The sequence below is a fragment of the Artemia franciscana genome, chromosome 10, assembly GCF_032884065.1.
Source record: "Artemia franciscana chromosome 10, ASM3288406v1, whole genome shotgun sequence".
NCBI classification, from domain to species: Eukaryota; Metazoa; Arthropoda; class Branchiopoda; order Anostraca; family Artemiidae; genus Artemia; species Artemia franciscana.
The window spans coordinates 19,899,055-19,925,789 of NC_088872.1; the positions used below are offsets into that span (position 1 = coordinate 19,899,055).

General features: G+C 34.9%; 1 protein-coding gene across 25 annotated transcripts in view; it reads right to left on the reverse strand.

The window, feature by feature from the left end:
• LOC136031888 (ATP-dependent RNA helicase vasa-like) overlaps nucleotides 1-26,735 on the reverse strand; it is a 152,467-nt gene that overhangs the window by 52,359 nt on the left and 73,373 nt on the right. For 3 of the 25 annotated variants that reach the window (XM_065711857.1, XM_065711856.1, XM_065711850.1), the window contains exon 1: nucleotides 2,016-10,482. The exons of 13 other annotated variants lie outside the window; for them this stretch is intronic. Coding sequence is in view for 1 of the 12 variants with exons in the window: in XM_065711863.1 (XP_065567935.1) it covers nucleotides 18,379-18,409 (31 nt within the window). In the remaining 11 variants the exon portion in view is untranslated. 9 more of the 25 variants (XM_065711854.1, XM_065711846.1, XM_065711848.1 and 6 more) reach the window with 8 other exon arrangements.

The window sequence follows — 26,735 nt, forward strand, 5'->3', positions numbered from 1 at the left end:
GTCAAATTGTGCAGCTCCCTGACACGCTTACCAATTTTCATCGCCCTAGCACGTCCAGAAGCACCAAACTCGCCAAATCACTGAACCCCTCCCCCCAACTCCCCCGAAGAGAGCGAATCCAGTACAATTCTGTCAATCACGTATCAAGGACATTTGTTTATTCTATCCACCAAGCTTCATCCCGATTCCTCCACTCCAAGTGTTTTTCCAAGATTTCCCCCTCCAACTCCCCCCAATGTCAAAAGATCTGGTCAGGATTTGAAATAAGAGCTCTGAGACATGAATTCCTTCGAAAAAACAAATTTCATTACGATCCGATCATACTATCGTAAGATAAAAATACCCAAATTTTCATGTTTTCCAAGAATTCCGGTTTCCCCCTCCAACTCCCCCGAATGTGACAGGATCTGGTCGGAATTAGAAATTAGAACTTTAAAGCACAAGATCCTTCTAAATATCAAATTTCATTAAGATCTGGTCACCCTTTCGTAGGTTACATATACCTCAATTTTCAAAATTACCTCCCCCAATTCCACCAAAGAGAGCAGAACCCGTCCAGTTATGTCAGTCACGTATCTTAGACAGGTTTCTATTCTTCCCATCCAGTTTCATCCTGATCTCACCGCTTTAAGTATTTTCTAAGATTTCCGGTCCCCCCAACTGCCCCCCCCCCCCAATTACGCTTGATCCGGTTGAGATTTAAAATAAGATATCTGAGTTACGAGGTCCTTCCAAATATGAAGTTTCATGAAGATCCGATCACTCCTTCGTAAGTTAAAAATACGTCATTTATTCTCATTTTTTAGAATTACCCCCCCCCCCAATTGAGCGGATCCGTTCCAATTATGTAAATCATGTATGCAAGACTTCTACTTATTTTTCCAACCAAGTTTCATCCCAATCCCTCCAATCTAAGCGTTTTCCATCATTTTAGGTTTCCCCACCCCAAACTTCCCCCAATGTCACCAGAACCGATCAGGATTTAAAATAAGAGCTTTGAGACACGATATCCTTCTAAATATCAAATTTCGTGGAGATCCAATCACCCGTTCGTAAGTTAAAAATACCTCATTTTTTCTAATTTTTCAGAATTAACCCCCCCCCCCCAACTACCCCAAAGAGAGCGGATCCGTTCTGGTTATGTCAATCATGTATCTAGGACTCGTGTTTTTTTTCCACCAAGTTTCATCCCGATCCCTCCACTCTAAGTGTTTTCCAGGTTTTAGGTTTCCCCCTCCCAACTCCCCCCCAATGTCACCAGATCCGGTCGGGTTTAAAATAAGAGCTCTGAGCCACGATATCCTTCTAAATATCAAATTTCATTGAGATCCGATCACCCGTTCGTAAGTTAAAAATACCTCATTTTTTTTAATTTTTCAGAAATACCCCCCCCCCCCCCCAACTACCCCAAAGAGAGCGGATCCGTTCCGTTTAGGTCAATCATCTATCTAGAACTTGTGTTTATTTTTCCAACCATGTTTCATCCCGATCCCTCCACTCTAAGTGTTTTCCAAGTTTTAGGTTTCCCCTCCCAACTCCCCGCCCCCGTCACCAGATCCGGTCGGGATTTAAAATAAGAGCTCTAAGACACGATATCCTTCTAAACATCAAATTTCATTGAGATCCGATCACCCGTTCGTAAGTTGAAAATACCTCATTTTTTCTAATTTTTAAGAATTACTCCCCCCCCCCCCCAACTACCCCAAAGAGAGAGAACCAGTTCCGATTATGTCAATCATGTATCTGGGACTTGCGCTTATTTTTCCCATCAAGTTTCATCCCGATCCCTCCACTCTAAGTGTTTTCCAAGATTTTAGGTTCCCCTCCCCCCTCCAACTCCCCCCAATGTCATCAGATCCGGTCGGGATTTAAAATAAGAGCTCTGAGACAAAACATCATTCCAAACATCAAATTTCATTAAGATCCAATCACCCGCTCATAAGTTAAAAATACTTCATTTTTTCTATTTTTTGGTTAATACCAAGTGCCATAAAAACCAACAAATAAACACGCACCCGTGATAGATCTTCTGGCAAAAAATACGAAGTTCCACATTTTTGTAGATAGGAGCTTGAAACTTCTAAGGTAGGGTTCTCTGATACGCTGAATGCGATGGTGTGATATTCTATGGCTTATAGGGAATCTTTTCCCCTTTTTTTAAATTTTTTTTATTGTTTTTCTACAGAAAACTGAAAATTAGAAACAAATAATCAAAAAAAAAATACAACGATTCATACAAAGAAACGCTATTCGCATCTATTCATAAGATAATATATCTATTCAAAATCATTAGTTTTGGTGAAAAATAAATTTGTTTCATTTAGTTTTTATTTTGAAGCCAACATTTTACATGTTTTCCTTTTAATACATGATAGACCATGGCAAATACAAGAGCGCTATCTATTTCAAAACAAAGATATCTTTCAAGATTTGATGCATAGAATAATAATATGGTGTCTTTCTTGCCATTGATAGCATTTTGTATTCCGTGTGCAATAGAATTTACTTGTAGCGTTCCGTTTTGGACATTTTGCTAGACAGCTCAAATCCTTTGTACAAAATATCCTCTTCAATGGGGGCTGTTTTGCCTTGTACGTAAAATGCAGTTCAAAATTACGCCCATATTCCGTTTCAGTTTTGTCTGACATCTACAATTTTTATGGCACTTGGTATCTACCAAGTGACATACAGCGATCGCAAATTCTGTCGGTTGGTCTGTCTGTCCCGGTTTTGCTAGTTTAGGCACTTGCAGGTAAGCTAGGACAGTGAAATTTGGCAGGCCTATCAGGAACCAGACCAGATTAAATTAGAAATTGTTGTTTCCCCGATTTGACCATCTGGAGGGGAGTGGGGGGACGGTAAAATCAGAAAAATTAGAAAAAATGAGGTATTTTGAACTTACGAACGGGTTATCGAATATTAATGAAATTTGATATTTAGAAGGATATCGTGTCTCAGAGCTCTTATTTTACATCCCGACCGGATCCGGAGACATTGGGGAGAGTTAGGAGTGGGGAGCCTAAAATCTTAGAAAACGCTCAGAGTGGACGGATCGGGATGAAACTTGGTGCAAAAATAACCACAAGTCCTAGATACGTGATTGACATAACCGGAACGGATCCACTCTATTTGGGGGAGTGTTAATTCTGAAAAATCAGAAAAATGAGGTATTTTTAACTTACGAAGGAGTGATCGGATCTTAATGAAATTTCATATTGAGATGGACCTCGTAACTCAGATCTCTTACTTTAAGTCCCGACCGGATCCAGCGTCATTGAGGGGGGGGGGATCTTGGAAAACGCTTAAAGCAGAGATATCACGATGAAACTTGGTGGGAAGAATAAGCACAAGTCCAAGATACGTCACTGACATAACCGGACAGGATCCGCTCTTTGGTGGAGTTTGGGGGGGGGGAGTAATTATGAAAAATTAGAAAAAATGAAGTATTTGTAACATACGAACGAGTGATCAGACCTTAATAAAATTTGATATTTAGAAGAATCTTGTGTATTAGAGCTCTTATTTTAAATACCAACCAAATCATGTGACATTGGGGGGAGTTGGAGGGGGAAACTGGAATTCTTGGAAAACGTGAAAATTGAGGTATCGCTATCTTACGAATGGGTGATCGGATCTTAATGAACTTGATATATAGAAGGATCTTATGTCTCAGATGCTCCATTTTCAAGTCGAATCGGATCCGGGGACATTAGGGGTTGGAGGTGGGATACAGAAATATTGAAAACCGGAAATTTTGGAAAACGCTTAGAGTGGAGAAATCGAGATGAAACTCGACTGGAAGAATAAGAACAAGTTATAGATACGTGATTGACATAATTGGAACGGATCCGTTCTCTTTGGGGAGCTGGGGGGTGTTAATTTGGAAAAATTAGAAAAATTGAGGTATTTTTATCTTAAGAACGGGTGACTGGAGGAGTTGAGGAGGGGGAAACCGGAAATCTTGGAAAACGCTTAAGAATGGAGAAATTGGGATGAAACTTGGTGGGTATAATAAGCAAATGTCGTAGATACGTGATTGACGTAACCGTACTGGATCCGCTCTCTTTGGGGAAGTTAGGGGGTGGGGTTCAGTGCTTTGGCGAGTTTGGTGCTTCTGGACATGCTAGGACAATGAAAATTGGTAGGCGTGTCAGGGAGCTCCAAAAATTGAATGATAAAGTCGTTTTCCACGATTCAACCATTTAGGGGTGCTGAAGGGAGAGAAAAATTAGAAAAAACGAGATATTTATAACTTACAAGTGGGTGATCTGATCTTAATAAATTTTGATATTTAGAAGGACCTCGTGACTCAGAGCTCTTATTTTAAATCCCGACCGGCATTAAGCCTCTGATTTTCCTTTTAAATCAATCTATTGATTCTTAGAATTTTGCAAGAGCCCGTACCATATGAGCTCTTGGCTCTTCCGGCCTCGTTACAAGTGCTTTATGAGCTCTTAGCTCTTGTTTTATTAATAAATAAGAGAATATAAGAGAAAAATAAGAGAATACATATTTTTGTTTCGTTAGCATACGATCTGAATATCTATTTCACAAATGATATCCAAGTTAATAACAAATAACTTAAGGATAAAAAAAAATCTATCTAATCTACGAAAATTAAAGTAGTTCATGCTTTCTTCATACTTACAGCATCATTTTTTATACTTCTTTAACGATTCCTAAAATTTTAACCCAATCCCCATTAGTTTGTTAACATATTATCCCTCCTCCTACAGAGAAATACAATAGGCAAGTCCGGCACGTACCAACTACCTTTCAGCAATTTCTACTTGGTAAATATATATTTTATGCTTAGGTTTACATCTTCTTATCCCCCCCCCCCACCAAGAAAAAAAACAGAACAAGATGCTAGGCAGCAAAATATTAATTTTTTTTTTTTAAATCATAAGAAATTAACTATTTTTTCTAACGCAAAAAAATAGAACAATGCCAAATTTTGAATTGGACATAAACTTAAGTACTCATAATCCAAATTCAAAAGAAATATAAACCCTAGAAAATTTACTCGGTCAATAAATCTGGATTTTGGAGAATGTACAGTGAAACTGAGTGCATACAAAATGGTCTTCTCTAGAAAATCAAGAAAGAAGTTCAAAAGAGAGCAAATAATTTAAGATTTAAATGCGTTAGACTGGACGTCAGACCGTTGGCCTATAGTAATATCCTTTTTTGAATCCAGGTTCAAATCTTCAAGTTTGGAAATTTTCATCCGATGGTCCTCTTTGCACTTATTTAAAACTTTACTGTTAAAAAATGTAGCAGAATGAAATAATTATTCTGAATCATAGCAAACAATGTCATTTTAAGCTAAATCCCAAGCCTTAACTTGGTGCATTTCTTTGAACTGAAATAAGACAAATTTCACAAAAAACTTAACAAGCGTTTTCCAAATAAGAAAGACCTTTTCATTCTGGGATTCTAAGGAAGTTACTTTTGATAATAACCAGAGCTGGGATAGTTCCATAATGCAGGATAATCATCAATAAAGCGATGTATATAGAAGTCTTCTTAAACCCCCATCTCCAGCATTCTTAGACCTTATTGTTTTCAATAAAATGCTAAGACTTTAAATAGAACAAAATGAGGCGGTAGAAACGCGGTGAGATTAAAAAAAACTTTTCGTCTGGCTTAGGTTTAACATTCAATATTTCCCTTTCTCATTTTTTTTTTTTTTTTTTTTTTTTTTTTTTTTTTTTTTTTTTTTTTTTTTTTTAGTGAACACGGAAGAAGAAACTTCAATTTCACGTTAGTAATTCACAATTACTTAAGATAAAAACAATTGTGCTTTAGCTTATGACTAATATTTGCTAAGAAACAAACATTAGTGCTTTAGTTCGCGACTAAAATTTGATATTTATCTTTTTAAGATTCTCTTTTGAGTCAATATCGAGGAAGAAAAGTCAATTCCAAGTAAGTAATTTATTAAGTCAAAATTTCGTCTGATAGTGAAAATTTTCAAATAATGTTTCAAAAAATATTACATGTTTAACAGGGGCGTAATTTACTATGGGCAAGGGGGCGGGGGGGCAACTGCATCCTCCAGCCCCTAGTTTGCCCCCCCCTCCCAGCTGAAATTTATTTTCTACTAATTATCTTATAATTACTAAGATAAGCCTATAATTCATGCATCCAGAGAATCAGGTCAAATTTCTTTAGTATATCATTGCCTTTATGGTGTTATTCCAAAGCTTGAAAAAATGTTATGTGTTACCCAAGGGGTATCCAATACCAGATGACTTAACCACGTTAGCTACGTGTCCCAATATACTTATTCCGTATTTTACTGGTAAAACTAACTGGAGTTTAGATTCAACAATCATGCAACATAATGTATCAAAAGATATTACATGGTTAACAGAGGCATAACCTGCTATGGGCCGGGGGGGGGGGCGGCAAACTGCCTCCTCCAGATCCTAGTTTGCCCCCACTCCCAGCTGAAATTTATTTTCAGCTAAAAATCTTGTAATTACTAAGATAAGCCTGTATAATTCAAGCATCCAGACAAACAAGCCAGTTTTCTTTAGTATATCCTTGCCTTTATGATAGGCTACTTTATGGCTCATTTTTCTTTTTTCACTGGATTTGAAAAAATTGGCTCCAACTTCGCCCCCACCCCCTCTTCCAGGATTTTAACAAAATTACAACACTGATGATTAGGATATAATGAAAACCTTGGATTTCAGTTATCAGTGTTCTCATATTCAATTATTATATTCTTCATGTTTTTAGTTCTTTTTCTTAGTTTTTTTTTTCATAAACGAACCTAGTTAATTGGGAAATTGCAAATATGTTCTATATTTCCTATTTCACAACATTTGCTCCGGTCAATTTTTTTCTTCATGTTTAGGTTTTTTTCTTCTCAATAATCTATCACTTCCAAATTAGATTTTTTTTTTCCCCTTAAAACCTTTGAAATTGGACTGGATATGAATAGACCCTCTTCATCAGCAAATACATCAAAAATGGAGTTATTGGAAAAAAGAAGGTAGATATACATTAAATATAATTTTCTGAATGAAACAAAGAAGTTATTAAAAAAGAAAATTGGACTTGGTGCTTTTCATAACAAGATTTGTAATATAACTAGATAGGTTAAATCGATAAAAGATTGATGATATTAGTCATCAATGTTGTCTTCACGGTAGTCTTCAAAGATTGAAGTTGGTAGGGAGTAAGGAGGGTGGGCTATATCCTCTGGGAATTTTTTAATGGTTTTACTTTTTACTTATAATATCTAATTGATACTCAATTAATTTTCTTGTTTGCATTTGAAATACCTAATAAGCACGAACAACTTCCTGTTCTATAGAGGTTTCAATCTCTTATCTGCAAAAATGTAAAATTTTTAATTTTTGTCAGAAGAAAGATCACGGATGTGTTTTTTTATGTAACCAAAACAATTGGAGGGCAACCAGCCCCACTCACACGTCCCTTTTTTCTCAAAAATCGTTAAATGAAAATTTTGAGATATCTATTTGTTCAGCACAGCTGAAAGGTTACAAAACTGCATGCATAAATAAGCAGTATAGGCCTATTTAGGTGGGAAGATCTTTCCATGGAGGAATTTATCATGAGTGACGAGAATTTCCATGAATGGGACACAGGATTTTTCAACATTCTTTAGAAAACAACGAGAAAATAAATGAAAAAATAATTCAACTGGAAGTAAGGAGCAGAGAGAGAGATCTGTCTTGGCTTTTTTCTACAATTGGCCATGACAATTGGCCAAGGGATAAAATTAACCCTTGACTGGGCTGCCCACTTAATTGAACAATCTGTCTTGGCTTTTTTCTACAATTGGCCATGACTTTGACTTTTCCCACAACTATTCCCTTTTTTTTTAAATTTCAAATTCAAATCCACTTTTTGTAGTCAATTACAGACAGTTGAAATTTTTGTTTCTGGCCCAAATCCCTTGGCTTATAATTGCATGTTCACTTGCATCAGAGTCGAGGCAGATTGCAGGAGGCCCTTGTAGGCCTTGAATTGGACTCTTATTTCCATTCATATTCATTTCTTTGGCGGGGTAATCAGTTGTAAATAGATTGCCAAATTTGTCAATATATTGCTTCCCCCTTCCTCGACCGTGAATTAACCTGAGAGAGAACCTCCAACAGGTTAAACCCAACCCACCGTGAATTAGCATGAGAGGGTTGACTATTTAAAACAATATGTAACTGTGATCCTATATTTAAAAAACAGATATATACTGGTGTATTAAACAACTTATTATTCCATTTTGAATTTATCTAATTGAATAAATGTCCCAGTTATGGAGGGTCATATGATAACTGAGACAAAATGACTGACACAAGAACTTTGCTGGTTTTTGGCTGGTCTCCCCTACAAACAATGTAAAAAAAATCTCGAAATCAAAAGACCTAGTGCAAAAGAAGCCATGATCAACACTGAACAATGTGAGAAGTTTTTTTTTTCATGAGGTGACATAATTGCATTGACTTACCAAGAATATGAAAGAATTTTTTACCAATTTTGTCACTTATTTAGAACTGATTTAGAACCATTGTTTATTATTATTTGTAGGTATTGGCAAGTGGTTTAATTTTGCGTTCATGTTTTTTTGGCTTTTAAAGTTATTCATCCAGAGAATCACTTTTCTTGCCAATGCTACCTTAGAATTTGAAAAATATGTAGCTATTTCATTTATATATTTTCCACCAATTTTTCCTTTGCTTGAATGGATGTCAAAACTAGATGCATCTGGCCCCTTTCTGGAAGGGGGTCAGTCAAAGAAGGCTGTAACACATAGCACATCCCTCCAATCATGAAGAAGCCAGCCATTATGATATCATAGTTACAATGATTGCTGTTGGTGTTATTTCACCTTGTACCAGTAGGCAATCTGATCCCAAAGATGGTTACAAACTAGTTGAAAGTAGAAAAAGAAAGAAACTTTCCAATACCCCACCTGAAGTCTAAGCCAGAAGGGCTAAGATCAAACCTGAAACCAGCTACAATATCCCCCCTTCTGAAACCCTTTATGCACTTCATACCTACTAACAATTCACAACTGTTCACTACTAAAGAAATTTTGAAGACTAGGATGAATCTTTACAAATTATTAAAATGTAATTTTATTGCAAATATTACAACAGATGAAGTCCAAGATGTTTTGTTACTGGATGCTAAAGATGCCTTAAAAGCACTACAAATCGCCTGCATCAATAACATATGCGCTATAGCTAGTCTAAAATCATCATTACCAGCAGGAAGACAACAAGAAATTATGATTTCTAATGTCCCCTTTGAAATTCAATAGTAGACCTTAAAGAAGGCCTAATGAAATCTAGAGGTGAAGAGACCCCTATACTAGAGGCTCATCGACTTGGTAAGCCAAATGAAGCTGGACTTATACTGAGTAAGTGTCCTGTTTATTTTCCCTGGTTAAATATCAGAAAAAAAATATTCCTATTTGGCCAACCAAAACCTTTTAAATTGTACCAAAAGAAGCCTATCCAATACACAAAATGCATTAAGCTAGGTCAAGTCTTCAAAACTGAAAGCTAACAAAAGCCCCATGTAATGTCTGTCTTCAAGAGCACTCACACCCATCCTGCAGTTCTGAGCCTAAATGTGCCAATTGCAAAGGAGATCGTAAATCATTTGACATAAAGCATGTCCAAAATACCTGGATAGACAACAAGTGTTGAAAATTGCCTGTAAAGAAAACCTGTCACTTGGAATAGTTACAAAATCATACAGCACTATTCTCAAGCAAAGCATTCCCACTTTAAGAAATACCACTAAAACTCCATCAAGGATATGGAACAATAGTACTATAAGTACACTAAAACAAAGATCCTCTACAAACAGTATCGCATACCTGCCATACTTTTGTCAACAATGAACGTATTGCCAATAAAGCAGTTATTGAGCATCTTGATCAGAATTATCTTCTCAACATGGTTTCTGAAGCAACAGATCAGTCGATACTAATCTCCTCGTTTCATGTGACTATAATACAAAACTACTAGAGTTGGGAATCCCTGTTGACATGATTCTTCTTGAGTTTTCAAAAGCATTTAACAAAGTCTGTCATAGGAGACTTGAGCTTAAGCTTCAATATATTGGTTTGGTGGAAAAAATTCTTAAATGAATTCTGGATTTCTTTAGGAATTGTGTTCAGCATGTAAGACTATTTGATGCAGATGGCAATCCTATCCTCTCCTCCTCTCAGCTTCTTATCATTGGGGTTCCACAGGGTAGTGTGCTTGGCCCCACCATGTTCAATATTTCCATAAATGATGCTCCTCTAGCGCTTAAAAGCAAGATGGCGATATATACCCAATATTCCAAGGTAATTGGTCCAGGTAGCACTCTTGAGGATACTTCCCAGCTTCAGAAAGACCTTGATCTCCTTAGCATGTGGGCAAAACCTTGGCTACTCACTTTCAATGTGTCAAAATGCCATGTTTTACACTTTGGACTCAAGAATATCAATACAACTTACTCTCTTTATGGTCAGTCCCTTTCTCTAGTGTTGGAAGAACATGAGCTAGGAGTAATTGTTGATGGGGATCTTAAAGATAGCATCAGCATCAGCTAGCTCATCACTGGGGCTAATAGAATAACAATTTCTTCCTGTTCTCCTAAAATTCTGAGCCTTTTGTATAAAGGGCTTGTTTGGCCAAGGCTGGAGACAGGCATGGTCCTTGCATCCCCCTTTTAAAGAAAATGATGTTAAAATTCTTGAAGATGTCCAGAGAAGAGCCACTAAGATGATGAGTGGACTACATGAACTCTCTTACCCTACAAGGCTATGCAAGCTGAAACTCCCATCTCTGGTTTATAGAAGAAGACAGGGTGATGCCGTTCTGATTTGTAAACTTATTAATTCAAAGGCACTCCCTGATCTCCTTCCTCTGGCATCTCAGGACTCTCATACAAGGGGACATAACTTGCAGTTATCCAGGCATTTCCCCTCAAAGCAACAACATGCCCATTTTCTGACCAACTGTGTTGCCAACCTCTGGAACAAATTACTACCATATACAATAGCTGCCTAAACCACAAACAACTTTAAGACCCATCTCGACAACAAATGGTCAACAAAAGAATGGAAGTATAACTGGGAAGTACTCAAATCAGCAACATCAAACCACTAGTCAAGCATACATATTCACCTATGTGTCATGTATTATCAACACTGGAGTTTCTACAAGGAAAAATCATTAGATTGCTCCAAGCTGCAATTTAAGATAATGCCCATTGACTACCTCTAAATCTCTTCAGGTTGATTCAAATTTCCCCCCTTCAGAAGTAAGCTACAAAACTAGTAAATCTTATTCAAAGGCTCAAGAAATGAACTTTGTACTTTCACCACATGTAATTCCCACTGCTACAATATCTGCCAAAGGTCATACTTCATCCTCCAAGCTGATACAATACTTGATCTCAGTCACCTTTATTTTCAAAACAAGCATTCCTCAGTACCTGAAGTCCACCATTCTGAGAGAAAAAGCTATACATTATTTCTTGAAATCTTTTTTGAAGGAAGAGAATTTGATATTATTATTATCCTCAACTGTGATAATATTAGTATCCTCAACCAATTTGAAGGCTCTCTTTTAACTCACAGTAAGAAAAAAATAACTAGTGATATTTCTGTCCCTTTAAAAGATAATTCAGTGGAATTGTGTATCTCTCAACTCAAATAAACTTAACAATTTTATCCAATTAAAATTGTGATTATTTGTCTACAAGAGACCAATTTTCATGAGTTAAAGAAAATCAAAATTCCTGGCTACAAGTGCAACAAGATAGATCAACCAATAGAAAGGGAGAAGAAGTTGCCATCTTTGTGCATGATTCAATCCCTCATTCCCCTCAACCATTACATTTTTACAGGGATGAAATTGATGTCATAGGTATAACTTGGCTAACGGTAGTCATGTTGTAATAAGATCATTGTATAATACATGTGCAAATAATGATATCAAAATGTTTTGGAATCTGAACTTTTAGGGAATAATTCCTTCTTTGAAGATAATTTCTTAGACCACATTGGCCAACCAGAATGTAAAAGAATAGAAATGATCAAAAATGGGGTTTTTAAGACCAAACAAGAATACTGAATAAACAAACAAAGCAAATATTTTGGGAGGTCAATTGCCTCTCTTCTCCAGCATAAAACGAAATAATATATTCAAGGAAAGTGCTGAAGAAAAAAACAACAAAACAAACATGTAAAGTAAATGTGAAAAAAACAAACAATTAAAAGATGAATAAAATTCAATAGAATCCAAAAATTATATGAATTAAAACCAATTACCTAACAACCATAGAGCAACTCATTTACCAATATTCACAATTTGCACAAAATTCAAAAGAATTATGAACTGCCTAGAAAGTGCAGAAAATAGTGTGAAGAACCATATTGGTACAGGCTGGCCTATAGTATCTTTCTTGGCTTTCTTGTACTTGATACCATTGCACTGTTTTCTTTTAATAATCCATTTTGGAAGTTTTACAACAGATTAAATCCTTTGTACAAAATATCCTCTTGTATGGAGATTGTTTTACTCTTGTATGTAAATTGTTGTTATTAATGATAATCTTATTCTGTTGCAGTTTTGTCTGATATCAACTATTTGTTATTCACTACATATTGGCCTACTGCTTGTTAGTATACAATTGGTAGGTTTCAAGGTGGTTTGATTGATATTTGGTGCACATATAAAATGACACTTGCATTCTAGCAAATATTTGTTGATCCATCAATAAACCATATAAAATCATACAAAATTGAAAACTTTTGAATACAAATGCCAACAACAATATCAAATTTAAAACTTGGGGGTAGATTTGAAAAAAAATATAGCTTTTTGCTTGTTACAAGTCACAAGCAAGTGTAAGTTATACTTTGCTTATCAAATAAAAACAATCCAGTTAGAAATCAACCAAATTCATATACAAGCAAATGCTCAAATTTTACAAGGAATCCATATTCATCAGGGAATCAATGGAATTTGCAAGTTTGCATTAGATGTTTGTCAAACAATTAAAAAAAGCAATAGTTATACAAGAAGGAGAGGGAAAGATAGAGCAACTAGAAAAATCATAACTTAATTAAGCTATGGTAGTACAAAAGGGAGCTTGGTAACACAACACAGAGAGAATACTTCATTCAAGCTCAGAAAATATGGACAAATTTTTATCAAAGAATCATTAATGAACAAAAATCATGCATATTTCTAAATATTATAGTTATAAATAATTTTAAAATACAAGTTTAAAAAAATACTATTGCAATGATGCAGTAACAAGAAACATTTTGAAGAATCTGAGATACAGCAAAATAATTTCTATTTGAAAAGCTTGACATGCTAATGATTCCCTTGAAAGAAAAAGGGACTAAGATAAAGAGATGTTAAATGGCTACAGGACAAATACAGCAGGACCATACAGCAAGGCCATTGTCTAACCTTAAACCCTAAAAGCCTTCAAGAAATGAGTTGGTCAAGACTTTATCAACGCTGATTATCCCAGGCTAAGTTGGTCAAGACTATATCCCAGGCTAAACTGGGATATCAGATCATGACCTAGAAAACCATAAGCAAGATTTCTACAGGAGGTTCAACTCCAACTTATCTAGCTGGATTGATAGCAATGAATGCCCAGATAAGGACAAGCTATTGAACAATTCCATATGACCTTCTAGCCATGGGAAGTCCAAATTAAGTTTTAAATAAGTCAGAGGGTCCATTTGAAAATAAATTTACAACTAATTTAAAAGAGAATACAAAAACGAATCAAAACTAACCATTGTAGACCTTATCTCTGTCAATTCACAATAGGCTATTTCATAAAACCTACACACTAAATTTGCACACTAGTTTTTGTAAATTAGGTAATGTTTCCTTTCTAGGGGGTGGGAAAGCTTAACTTATACCAACTTCAGTAGATTTTTAAGCCATAGGCTATTGAGGTTTTATCCCTAAATTGAATACATAGGAGCCAAGCAGCAAGCTCATTTTCTTAGACCTAAATCACTTAAAAATCTCTATTGGGCCTATTTTGTGGTTCTTTCTAGAAAATAGGCCTACTAAATGATACCACATAGGCTAAAGTTCCCAAAATAATAAACAGTTCAAAACAGAAGGATAGGCTAGACCTTGACTAGCATTCATCTGCAAACAAGTGAAAAAAAAACTTTGATATTTTCATGAATAAATCTTAATGATATTAATTCCTGGGTAAACAAACACTGAAATAAATTGCTGGAGATTGAAACAGATGTTAAGTGAGTCATAAAATGTTGTTTTCTACCCTGTCAATAAAATTAATAATCTTTTCATCTTTGATCTCAAATTTCTGCTTATTCCTAACAATAGAGACATCTGTAAAATTACGGCAATCCTGTTATTAGATACAGCTAGCTTTTCATGCAGACATTTGTTTCGACCACACACGAAATGTATGCAATACAGGCGTCCAACTGAGACAATCTCTTGGTACCAATCAATTTGGTGTTTCTGCTTGTTTCTCAGGCTTTTAGTACCCAGTAAGGTCATTATTTATCGCCAAAAGGCACCCAGATGCCCGACCTTTTTTTAACAATTCGTAGATAGGGTACTTAAAACTCTCTATCATGCACTTTTTGGCTGGGGTTTCGAAAAAGACACATTTGTCTGATGACCAGTTTTCACGAAGATTTCAAACAACATATGACAAGACACTGTTCGTTTTAAATTGCTTGTACTTTCTTAAGTAAATTGGTGACGTCCCTCTGCATATTTATGTCCAAAATAACACCGAGTTCCCACTGATGCGAATTCACTCAAAACCGGTATTTTGAGTGATCCTTCAAATTTTTTCCATTTTACTGCAAGTTTATGCGTCAAAACAGTTCAACGGCAGCGTTAAAATATTTTTACTGAGCGCGCATCTGTTGTTCTGAATTGAAATGTTGAGCCGGATATTGCAACTAACTACTACTACTACTTATAAGTCACAACAGCACCAAGCCGCCTGAGGCCAATACAGCTCCATATGTTCCTCCTCCATCCTAATCTATACAATGCTTCCCTCTTTAGACGCTCCCAGGAGGTTCCCATTTTAGAGGCTCAGTAATTTCATGATCATGGCTCCTGAAAATAGGGTGTTACAATTTAGATGGATTAGTCGAGGATTTATTCAAACATCGAAGTCACTGCTACTCCCTGTTTTGGGCACGTTTGCTGAATATTGTTTTGTTGTATTTTCATTAAAAATAAAAATACCCCCCCCCCTATATTTTCATCAATTGACGCCACAAAGCACCTTTTATGCAATGTACAATGTCAATGCAATACTATCATGTATTTTTTTTTACCTTTTAAATGCATTTGAATGTGACATCATAGGTATGGAAAAGGGTTTTTCAAAATCGAGGCTCTAAAGTGCAGTCAGCTAAAGGGTCCACGTCCTGCCCATAACCCACCAAAATATTGTGGTGCATGCACCCCACATTATGAATCATAGATCTAGATCTCTACTTTTTCTTATGTATTTTGTACAATACATTATGTTTAAAAATGTATATATATATATATATATATATATATATATATATATATATATATATATATATATATATATATATATATATATATATATATATATATATATTAAGATAAATAGATACAAAATTTAGATTATCTTGCTTAGATATATTCAAGCTTTCATCAAAAAATTAGCCACATCTTTGACTAAAAGGCAGTTAAAATAAAACAAGAACCTAGAAAGAAACATCCTTTAAACACATTTCTGAGAGACAAAAGTAAAAAAAAAAGGTTCCACCGGAATCTGTTTCAAGACAACAAACAAGTGATTGGAACGCTTGTCTTTCATCTCATCAGCTAAAAAATGAAAATATATATTGAATAAGCTTTTCAGCGAGTGTTCTTACGCAAAATAAAATGTAATAGCATAACAACCGTAACCATATGCCCTTTAATATGCTTGAAAAATGAAAAGAAAAAACACAAATTTTCTAAGTTATCAGGCTGATATATTTTTTAAATTTGACTGTAGCAAGATACAAATTTTTAGGAAACCGAAAAATAAAAAGTTTTTAGGGTTTTTGGCTATTATTAACTACCCGTTGCTTACCAATCGCCTATATTAACTTCTGGAAGATTAAAAAAAACTTCTGTTTTTAGACAATTGAATATACGCATTTTGTAAGCTTTTACGCAAGCGTGTAAATGTAAAGTAAAATCTAATAGTGATAGACAAAAAATAACCTAAAAAACCAATATGCTTAAAAATGGAAACAAAAAGTGCTTCTATCTATAGGGTATCTAGCTTTGGTATTTAAAATTCTCCATTAAACCTTACAATCTGAGGAAAAAATCATTAGATATTTTTGTGAGACAAATAAACAAAGTTTCACCAGAATTTGCTTCTAAGAAAACAAACAAGCGAATCGAACGCTCAACTTTAGCATATTTCATCTCTTCCATTTACACAAAAAATATATTTTATAAACTTTTTCGTAAATCATTAAAAAAGTTTATAGTTTTCCACCTGATTTTTTTCCAAATCTGAATGTGCCGAAATGCGGATTATTAAGAAAGCAAAAGCTGTTACTAACTACAAGAGGGTAATACAGGTTTATGAAAGCCACAAAAAAAGAGTTCTTTGGCTGTTGCTAACCACATTCATGAGGTTTATTGCTGAAATGTAGATTTTTAAGAGAAAAAAAAAGAAAAAGAAAAAAACTTCGTCTATTCGCCGTTACAAACTACACAAGGCTTATACATGTTGTCTACTGGCTGTAATTATTCTTCTCTTGGTCGAAAGAGCCAAGAGCTTCTTCCCACCAAGTTTCATTACAATCTCTATTCTAAGCGTTTTCCAAGATTTCCGGTTTTCCCCTCCGCCCCCCCCCCCAATGTAACCGGATCCAGTCGGGATTTAAAATCCGGTCGGGAAAAAAACACGAGGTCCTTCTAAATATCAAATTTCATTAAGATCCGATAACGCGTTCGTAACTTAAAAGTACCTCTTTTTTTTTAATTTTTCCGAAATAACCGTCCTACCACCCCCCCCTCAGATGGTCGAATCGGGGAAACGACTATTAATAATTTAATCTGTCGAGTCCCTGATACGCCTGCAAACTTTCAGCGATCACTATACTGATCACGTATCTAGTTTCAGATCTTCTTCATGTAAAAATTGGGGTGGTCCGGGATTCGAGCCTGAGACCCCTCCAAGCTAAAATCATACCCCTAGACCACAAGCCATACTTGAGAAGAACAATCATTTGTTTTATCGGCAAATAAAATTCTTCTCGACTATCTTGTTCGCTCGCTTCCCCCCCCCCCCCGATGGTCGAATCGTGGAAGAAACTATTTTTAATTTAATCTCGTCTGGTACCCTCATACGCCTGCAAACTTTCATCGTACTAGCTTACCTGAAAGTTCCCACAAGTTCTTCTCTGTAAAATAAAATATAATGGCTTTATGTTCATCACAATATTCCCTAAAAATATTCTAAAAAAAATGATAAAAAAAGTAAATAATTTTTACAGGTTAAATGGCTAGGATATTATCAAATTTTTATTAAAAAAAGGCAACATTCTACGCTAAAAAGTAGTTAAAATAAAAAAAAGTTTGAGGGGAAAAACACCTTTAGATGCATATTTACGACATAGAAATAAAATAAGTCCCACTAGAATTTTTTTTCTAAGAAAACATACAAGCAAATAGAACCGCTCAACTTCAGTATATTTTATCTTTTCTATAACAGAAGTACATGTAAATAGCTTTCTGGTGGAATTATATACTTTTTCCCAAGGATATCCGTCTCCTTTGATTTAAGGCAACTGGGTGGTTTCTTACACTTTAGATCAATTCTTGCAATGTTTATCTTTTTTTTTCTTACGAGTTCAATCTAGGTTACACCTTATGCTGTAACCATGATTTGGGGATTTAAAAGGAACTTATCACATCCATGGTTTCTTTGCCAAACAAAATCACTTACACTTTTGTTTTTATTCAAGATTATTAGGCAGAATGTGAATTCTTTTTCCATATTCTATACCAAACATGCCATAAATATAATTAACACCTTCCAGGCATTCCAATGGCTTACTCACAAGTCTGGGTCCATAGTCCAACAAATCGTCTTTTTTTAAACTATATACCAACTTGTTATTAACACCGGTAACACTTTCGAGACATTTACAAGTCTTGGTTCTTATTTAAAAAAAAAAAATTCTTAGTGACCAGTGACGCATCAAACTGGGGCTGCAGAGGTACCCAGGGTTATGTCAGGCATCATGTTATTCCTTAGTCAGTTTACAGGCGTTATAACTCGATACTGAATATCAAATGAGCCCTTCTCTAATATTCACATGAACGTGCATTGTATGTAACGACCTCTGCAAAAAGAGAAATTATACATAGGGGGCAGTATGCTCTTTAGTGTCAATGCGACTATGTAGATTACCATCAGCCAGGCAAAACATTAGGCTCCAAATGTTAATTGAAGAGTTTTTATAACAACCTTCCTTTTAATTCTCATAATAACAGAAATATTGAATGTCTAATGTGACTTGAAGTTTGACGAAAAATGGCACTGATTTTTTCTTTTTTTGCTATATTAAATCACCGAATACCTTACTCTGAGGTTAAGCTAAGGTACTGTGATACCCAAGTAATATTGGTAAAGAAACAAGTTAGCAGTAAATACTACAAAAAGTATTAACATAATTTTTAAGATTTGATACCATGTAACTGAACAATGCGTTTTTATTTGTGACGGTAAAAAGCAAACTTTGCTATATTTATACACTGAAAAAGAAACACTGTTTGTATGTTTCTTTGTTTTTCAATTTCAACTGAAATCACATAATACACTGATTTACCAAAGACAATAATTTTACCTTAATATTATGCAGAATAAATGACAAGAGACGTCTATCGTTAGATGGCATTCGTAGATTTTTGTCGACACTGACGCCAATTTCTGTTGCAGTAAGCTACCCATGTTCTTTGGGTCTAACTTAGACGTTCCATTCTTATTTTTTACCCTTTTTTTCGTCAAATCTCGCAGCCTCCTTCTTAAACTTGATTATTACAAATTAAATTTGTCTCTATCTGTTAATTAAAACTAACTAAGTTGGTTCATTAAAACCAAATTAATTTTAAAAATAAACTTTGATTATTGAGCAGTCAAAATAATATAAAAAGGGACGTTATTTTTGACAAAACGACTGATATGGTATACAACGTTAAATGCCTAGTTTTTCCCCTTTTTTCATCTTTCGAGTTTTTCGGAAGTTTAGTATAGTAAAAAGTTTGTTATAAAAGAAGTTAGTTTTTGTTGGCTGATTTGGAACTAATTTATCTCTGGAGGAAAGTTCCAGGGTGAGTTGAAAAGTGGTGACCGTCCTTCCTAATCAATTGTCGTTTTGTAAAAAATCAACTTGATATAAAACAACTATAAAAGTGGATCTGATAATATTTTTACCAACAAAATTTCGTGTTCTATTGATAATTGATGTGTATGAGTTAAAAACAATTCTCATTGAATTTTTGTGCTTATTACATCATTGAAATTGGTTCATCGCCCTTATTTACTGAGTGTCATTTTCAAAAATTTTATTTGCAAAATTTGCCAGTTTTGACCTTAAAAAGAAACAAAGCTCAATTTCCTTGCATTTCTCCTAATGCAAATTGTTGTGGTAAATAAAATACAATTATCAGTTTTTTTTTGCACCAAAAAAGTGTACTTACTGCTTCTGTCTTTTTTATTATTTCTGAAATTCCAAACTATAATAATAAGTAAATAAAACTACAGGAGAACTGTGGGAGCATGAATGAATTCGATTACATTTCATTTTTTATTTCAATGAATTGCCTCGTTTCATCACATTTTATTTATCAGTCCTGGTTGAACTTCGCTAAGCTAAGAATGCTGGGACTGTTTCAAAAAAAATTAATTTTAGTTTTATTGATTTTATCCTGTTGTAGGTTTTTTCTTCTTTTATATTTTTGCATTCCTGAGAACGGCCCTTGGACATAGGGCCGAAATATTCATTCTAATTTGTTTCCCACTGTCTTGAGAAATTCCCTATTTTCTTCTTGTTTTTGGCGTAAATTTAGTCAACACTTTGTTCGCTCTTGAAAACAGGAACCGAAGGGCCCAAACAAAATCTTCGCGAAGAGCCTTCAACACTACTTTTAACTAGAAGCAAAAAAAATAATTAGGCAGTTCTTCATAGGTTCCCCCTCATCAAAACATCACCCTTTATGCTAAAGTTTTTTTTTGTAATTTTAAAAAGGATTCTTATTCTTCTAATTAAACACACCTTTTGTTTCAGGAGTCGTTTTTAGAGAATGGGGACAAAACTTGAACTTTAGCGTAAAGAGTGACGTGTTGAGGAGGGGGAGCCCCCTTCATATACGGAATAATTTCTGTTCGTATTTAAGTTTTAATGTTGCTCCTTACTTTCAGTTTAAAAAAACTAGTTTTTTTTATTCAATTTCTGATTGTTTTTCAAATAATGCCAGGAAATGTCGCTCCACCTCCACGGAGAAATCTCTCCTCCCCAAGGTTAATTTCTCTAGACAATTCAATCATTGTGAAAATTAACGGAAAATTACCCCTGACATCTCCATGCGCAAAATTAAGTCGAAAAAAGAGAAAGCAAGACATACAGGAATTTTGCAAAGGAAATGTGACAAATTACTCCAGTATAAAATTCCCCGCTTCAGAAAATTCGAGCCCCTATTCGAAAAATGAATGCACACTTTTTAATAACAAATACTATGCTTAAAAATGGGCAAAATTTATAACTTAAAGACCCTTCTCCAGAGACTGTGGGGGGTCGCGTCATTTCCAAATGTAAAGTTATTTGCCTTTTAACTATACTGAAGAAAATGGCTATATTTTGATCAGACACTTTTTGAGAAAAAATGGGCGAGAGAAGGGACATAGCTACCCTCCAATCTTTTTGGTCACTTAAGAACTGCATTAGAACTTTCAGTTTCCGCTCAAGCGAGCCCTATATCAATATTCTATGTCTACTGGGTCAACAAGATCACCCCTGAAAAAAAAAAAACAAAAAAAAAACATGCATCCATGATCCTTTGTCTGGCAACAAATCTAAAATTCCACATTTTTGCATATAGGAGCTTGAAAATTTTAAAGTAGGGTCGAAATCCTTAATAGATCGAATTATTGAATCTTCTTGGAAAAACCTGTGTAAGTCGAAGAAAAAACCATGCACACCTAAAAATAATCTTACGGTTAAATTTTACCACTGTAAGTCAAAATTTCCCGAAAATTAAAACTCGAAACTTACTAAATAAATCGTCATTTAAAATTCACTTTATCTCTCTCAGTCAAAACCGCGATATGCAGGTTGCAACGTGTAAACTATCATAAGTATTAATTTTATTTAGCAAATTTTGCATCAGATTGTGTTAATGTTCAGGTGTCTATTTCCTAGCAAACTAAATCTATTATTGACATTTGTAAGTCAAGTCTATAATACACTGATAAAGTTATTCTTAAGGCTAATGGTCTTTTTTGTTCCCGCCCAATTTCTGAAACAGATTCTAAGAATCTTAATAACGCCACTGCTAGTATCTATTCGATAGCAAACTCGTTTATGAGACTTGACAAAAACATAAACAAGTGGGAGAAAAAAACAAAAGATGTTTGTTTAGCAAAAGCACGTTAGATTCTACGGAGATTAATTTAAATGAACAGGTTATGTAAAAGAAAATATACCCACTGCTGAGCTAAAAATAGTGTTTTCTTTTGCACATCAATTTAAAGGGTAATCCTATATTTTTTCGCTCAGAGATTTTGATTCGATGTGCATTGAATGCAAATGGTAGAACTTGTACGAAAAGTAGACAAATCTTTTATTTTCGAGATGGGTGTCTGTTTTGAAATGTAAAGCGTGAACTCTCCCAAACCTCAACCGAGACCGAGTCCGTTTGGAAATGAAAATTGTTTGGCTATTGGGAGAACCCTTGGGTATTGAGAATTGCAAGCAGTTAGCCAGGTGGGTGAAACACCCACCTGGCTATTTTCTTTTAATCTTCAGTTCTCGAAGTCCACCAGTCCCCAAACTTAAACCTCGTCATGTTACTTCTGAATTCCTTTTTACAAATTGTGATGAAAATGAAATAAATGAAATAATTATGTGTATGAAATAACAATCCTGTGGAGTAGATGAAGTATCGTTAAAGCAACAAAAACAATTGTTATTTCTATTTTGACTCATCTGATTAATTTATCACTTGAAGAGGGAACTTTTCCAGAAAGACTTAAATTAGCCTGAGTGCTACCCCTTCACAAAGGGAAGTCAAAAAATGAACCGAGTAATTACCGATCCATTTCTATTTTACCTTTTTTTCGAAGATTTATGAGAAAGTAGTCCATGAAAGAATGTATGATTACCTCCAGGAGTAGAATCTTCTGTGCGATACCCAACTTGGCTTTCGCAAAGGACTTTCTTCGGATATGCACCAGCTATCTGGAATTCAATCCCCTTGGAAATCCGGAACTCAAATAACCTTACTACCTTCAAGCGAGCAGTGAAGGGTCGTTCCAGAAATACTGTTTAGATTTGAATATCATGCGGTCCTCCTCTTTTCGGTCTTTTCTTTTCTTTTCTTTTTTTTCTTTTCTTTCTCTTCGTCACTCCCCTTTTTTCTCTTTTTTTTCTTTTTTGATAAATCCAGTTGATTCGTTGTTTCTGTTAGTTGATTGTTTAATTATTCTTTAGTTAAGTTTCTGCCCTAGTCAAGCACTTTTGTGCTTTCCTGGCAGATTATGTACATGGAATTATGTGTTTTTATTTAAATATATATGATTGAATTGAATTGAAGAATTCCCGCGAACAAAACTCTAGCACAGCTTGCATCAAACAATAAGTGCGTAATTGGTAATTTGATGTGTGTGTGTAGACTTGTTCCTGTGTTTGCATACGTTCGTGTTTTTGTGCTCCTCAATCTCATCCTGCTAAATAACTAAGAAGACTAATCCGCCATTCCATCATAAATTTACTATGAAAAAGTAGCACATAAACAGAATTGATGGAAATAAAACTAATTTATTGGGAAGATAACAAGAGGAAAAGTTTGTGTAAAACGAAAAACTCAATGCATACCCGTACTAATGAACTTATTTTGGAAGAAATATAGCCTCTCAGGCGCATACGGGTTAAAGCACATAAAAAAGAATTTTTATTGAAATAGAAGAAAAGCGATAACAGTAAAAAATTCGGGATTTCCCAAAAGGAATTTAAAAACCCTTGTCCATCGTATCTGCCCCCATTAAAATACAACAACGAAAACAAACAGTCCGCACATGCAAAAGTAAACTACCCAAAGAAAAAGGATGAATGTTTGAGAGGTTTTTCACTCTCAGAAATCATATACCTCAGGTGGCTAGTACCAAGCATGGCAGAAGTGTGCCAAGCATAGCGGAACTGTGAGAACAGTACTAAGAGTGAATGATCTGTGCCAAGCATGACATAAGTATCCCAAGCATGGCAGATGTCTGCTAAGTCTGATACAAGATCGTGATTTCATAGCAATCTGGGAATGTACATTATACAATTAGGCTAGTGAGTTAAGTAATTGAAAATTAAAGAGCCATTTGAAACAGACGGACAGAAAATAAAATCCTTCAATGATCTAAATGTGAAACGGTCAAACATTACTGTCTATGCATAATTGACTGAAAATGAAGAGAAATAAAAATAAATAATTATACCAAACATAAAATAAATGGGTACTGCTATATACAAATAATTAAATCCTAAACGATTAAAAATTAAAATGAGTGCTAAAGTTAAACCAAAAAGGACACAAATTACTGCCCATAGGAGTTCGACTAGAGTTCCCTTCTAACCGTAAACCAAAATAAAAAATTGTCGCTAAATAGAATCTGTAAACCTTAATTGTTGATGCTTCCTGTAATTAGTATATTAAACACTAAATAATTATACATTACACATTCAGTTCATTTTCAATATCTTTCCAGTCACCTTGATTTTTATAGGGTTTTTTTTTTGTCAGTATTTTGGAATTAATAAGATGAAAGCTATTTTCCTTGTAATAAGATTAGGGCATTAACGTTATTTTGTGTTAGGGCGAGATGCACAAGATTTCGGAAAGAAACTTAAAGACGCTTTAATTAAATACCAAAAATGAACGAATTGTACAGAAAACGTAATAATTGTAGGAAAAACTATAAAAATCACAAATATTAAGCCCAAGTAACATACAAGAAATTTATAAAAAAAAAACAAACTAAAATTGTTTGTATTAAATGTATTTAATATACTTCAGACCAGATAAGAAACTTCATTATTTTTGGACATTGACGAAGAATGAGACAGAAATTTATGGAGGAAAAAATAATTTTCCTTTCCAATATTTTTTAACACATTTTTTTTTATCAAACACGAAGATTTATCTATTCCAAATCAGACCAAATTATTTCTTCAAAATCACTGTTTTCATGCATTGAGTTCCTGGTAAATTCACTGTTCTCCCCCGATCCCTTCTGTGCGTTTTTTTTCTTGCTGTTCACTTCAACTCGACTCAACCTTCTTTTTTTTCCTCTTTTTATTTCTTGAGACAAGCTTGAGTCCTTCGGTTGGTGGGCTGTTGTACATTTTACAGACACAGGTTCTCTGATTTCCATATTCCTTGCAACCCTTGAGTCTAAAATTTCAGGAAGTAAGGATTCATTCCAGAAGGCTTCAAGCTTCGGAAATATTTTTTCCCAGTAGTCTTTCGATCGGTGAACTGTAATTATTTCCCAATCCTCAATAGAGTTATAAACTATTAAGTGGCATACCATTTTATCCAGTATCTCGAGTTGGCCTTGTATCTGGGCGAAATACCTGTGATTTTTTTTTAGCTGAAGACCTTCACTGGATAATTCAAGAAAAAATGCTTTAACTAAATTTTTTGACTGGGCCACATCATAAATGGTTTTGAACTCTGGTATATTATGCACCGTTTTTATCTCTATAGGTGTGCCATTAGGGAGCAGCCCATCTACAGATGCAGCAAGATACTGATACTGTGGATGCACACTGAGTCCTATTTGATCTCCCTTTACGACTTTTAAGTTGAATTTGTTTTCATATGCTTCTAGTGCCACTACTTCTAAATCTAAGCCCTTTTTCATTAGGGCAGAGCAGAATCTAGGTCCCAAGTTTCGAATTTGCTTAACAATTGGGGCAACTCTGGTGCTGTTTTTTCTGGTTGCAATTCTGTGGAAGTAACTACTAGTTATTCTCTTAGATCTTTCTTCAACCCAAGTGTCATTTTTGGATTGGCCCTTGGTACTGTTGAACAAACAGCTTATACTGGCAAAATCCAATTTTAAATTCTCGTCAGTATATTTTTGTATGGCCAAATTCATTTCATCAGAAGTCATGTCTGGCTTATTGCAATTTGGTCCATAGTCACGATTACCAAAGTTAGAGTTTCTATTTTTTAACTTAGCAACGTGTTTTCCTCCAAGAGCACTATAATAACTGGTCAAATTACGTTTAGATCTTACACGGAGTTTAGCCGTTTTATTACAATATTTTTTTGTTACGCTAGAAGGACTAAGCCCAAAAATATTTTTCCAAGCTAATTGATGCCATTTTGGACCTGAATTATAAGCAAGACTTGCTCCATGAACTCTTGCATGATATGAACCTCGTTTAGACCGGCTTATTTGCTTTCCTCCGATGAATTTAGCAACAACTGACATGTACCTTTCAGCTAAGTTTGTAGTTGCGTCATTTCGAAGCTGCTCTGCTTTTCGACACACAATATCGACCTCTGTCATAACATCTTCAAACACGTGCAGGGGAAAATTATTCCACCGATCTTCTATTTTACTATTCACGGTCAATTCAGCAATCTTAGGACATCCAGAATCACATTTTGTGTGGTTTCCGAAAACATGGTACGGACCTCTTTTTAACAAGATTTTCAATTCTTCTGCTGTTCCATTATTTTCAGAATTTATTTTTATCGCACCCCTTAAATTTTTTGTCAGTTGCTGGATAATTCCTCGGGGAAGACATTTTGTGTACAAACCTTTTTTATTTTTGCACAAATTATATAGATGGGCTGTATAGTTTTTTGTGACGTGATTTGCACATTCATGTTTCCGTATGTTGGAACCGTAGGAAACACTTTGTTTTAGCTTATAAAAAACACTGGAATCACCGTCACCGATAAACTCTAAAAACTGTAATCCGTGTATCTCCTCACTGGAACGAAAGCCTTCAACTAGAATATCTGTTTCCATGCTCCTTGAATTTCCGTTATAATTCAGAAAGCAGAAATGATCTTTGGGACTTACTTTGGCGTTTGCAGAAGAAAAACATATATAACAGTATTTATTTTTTATGCCAACATATAACAGTTTTTTCGTAAATGCATCTATGATAACTGCAACACATCCTTTGGCCGAATAATCGTGTCCTTTGCTACGCTTATTCCAGCCTCCATCAGATATCACTTTTGTCCAGTATGAGTCCTCCTTATACCTATCATCATGAATGGCTGATTTTAAGGCCTCTCGTCCATTTTCTAGCAAAATTTCCGATAAACTATTCATCCAAGCATTACCAAGCTGCCTTTCAATACGGGAATAAACTATTCGTGACATTGGTTTTACTCCAAGCACCCCGAAGAATTCACACAGTGTAGAATACCCTCCTCCAC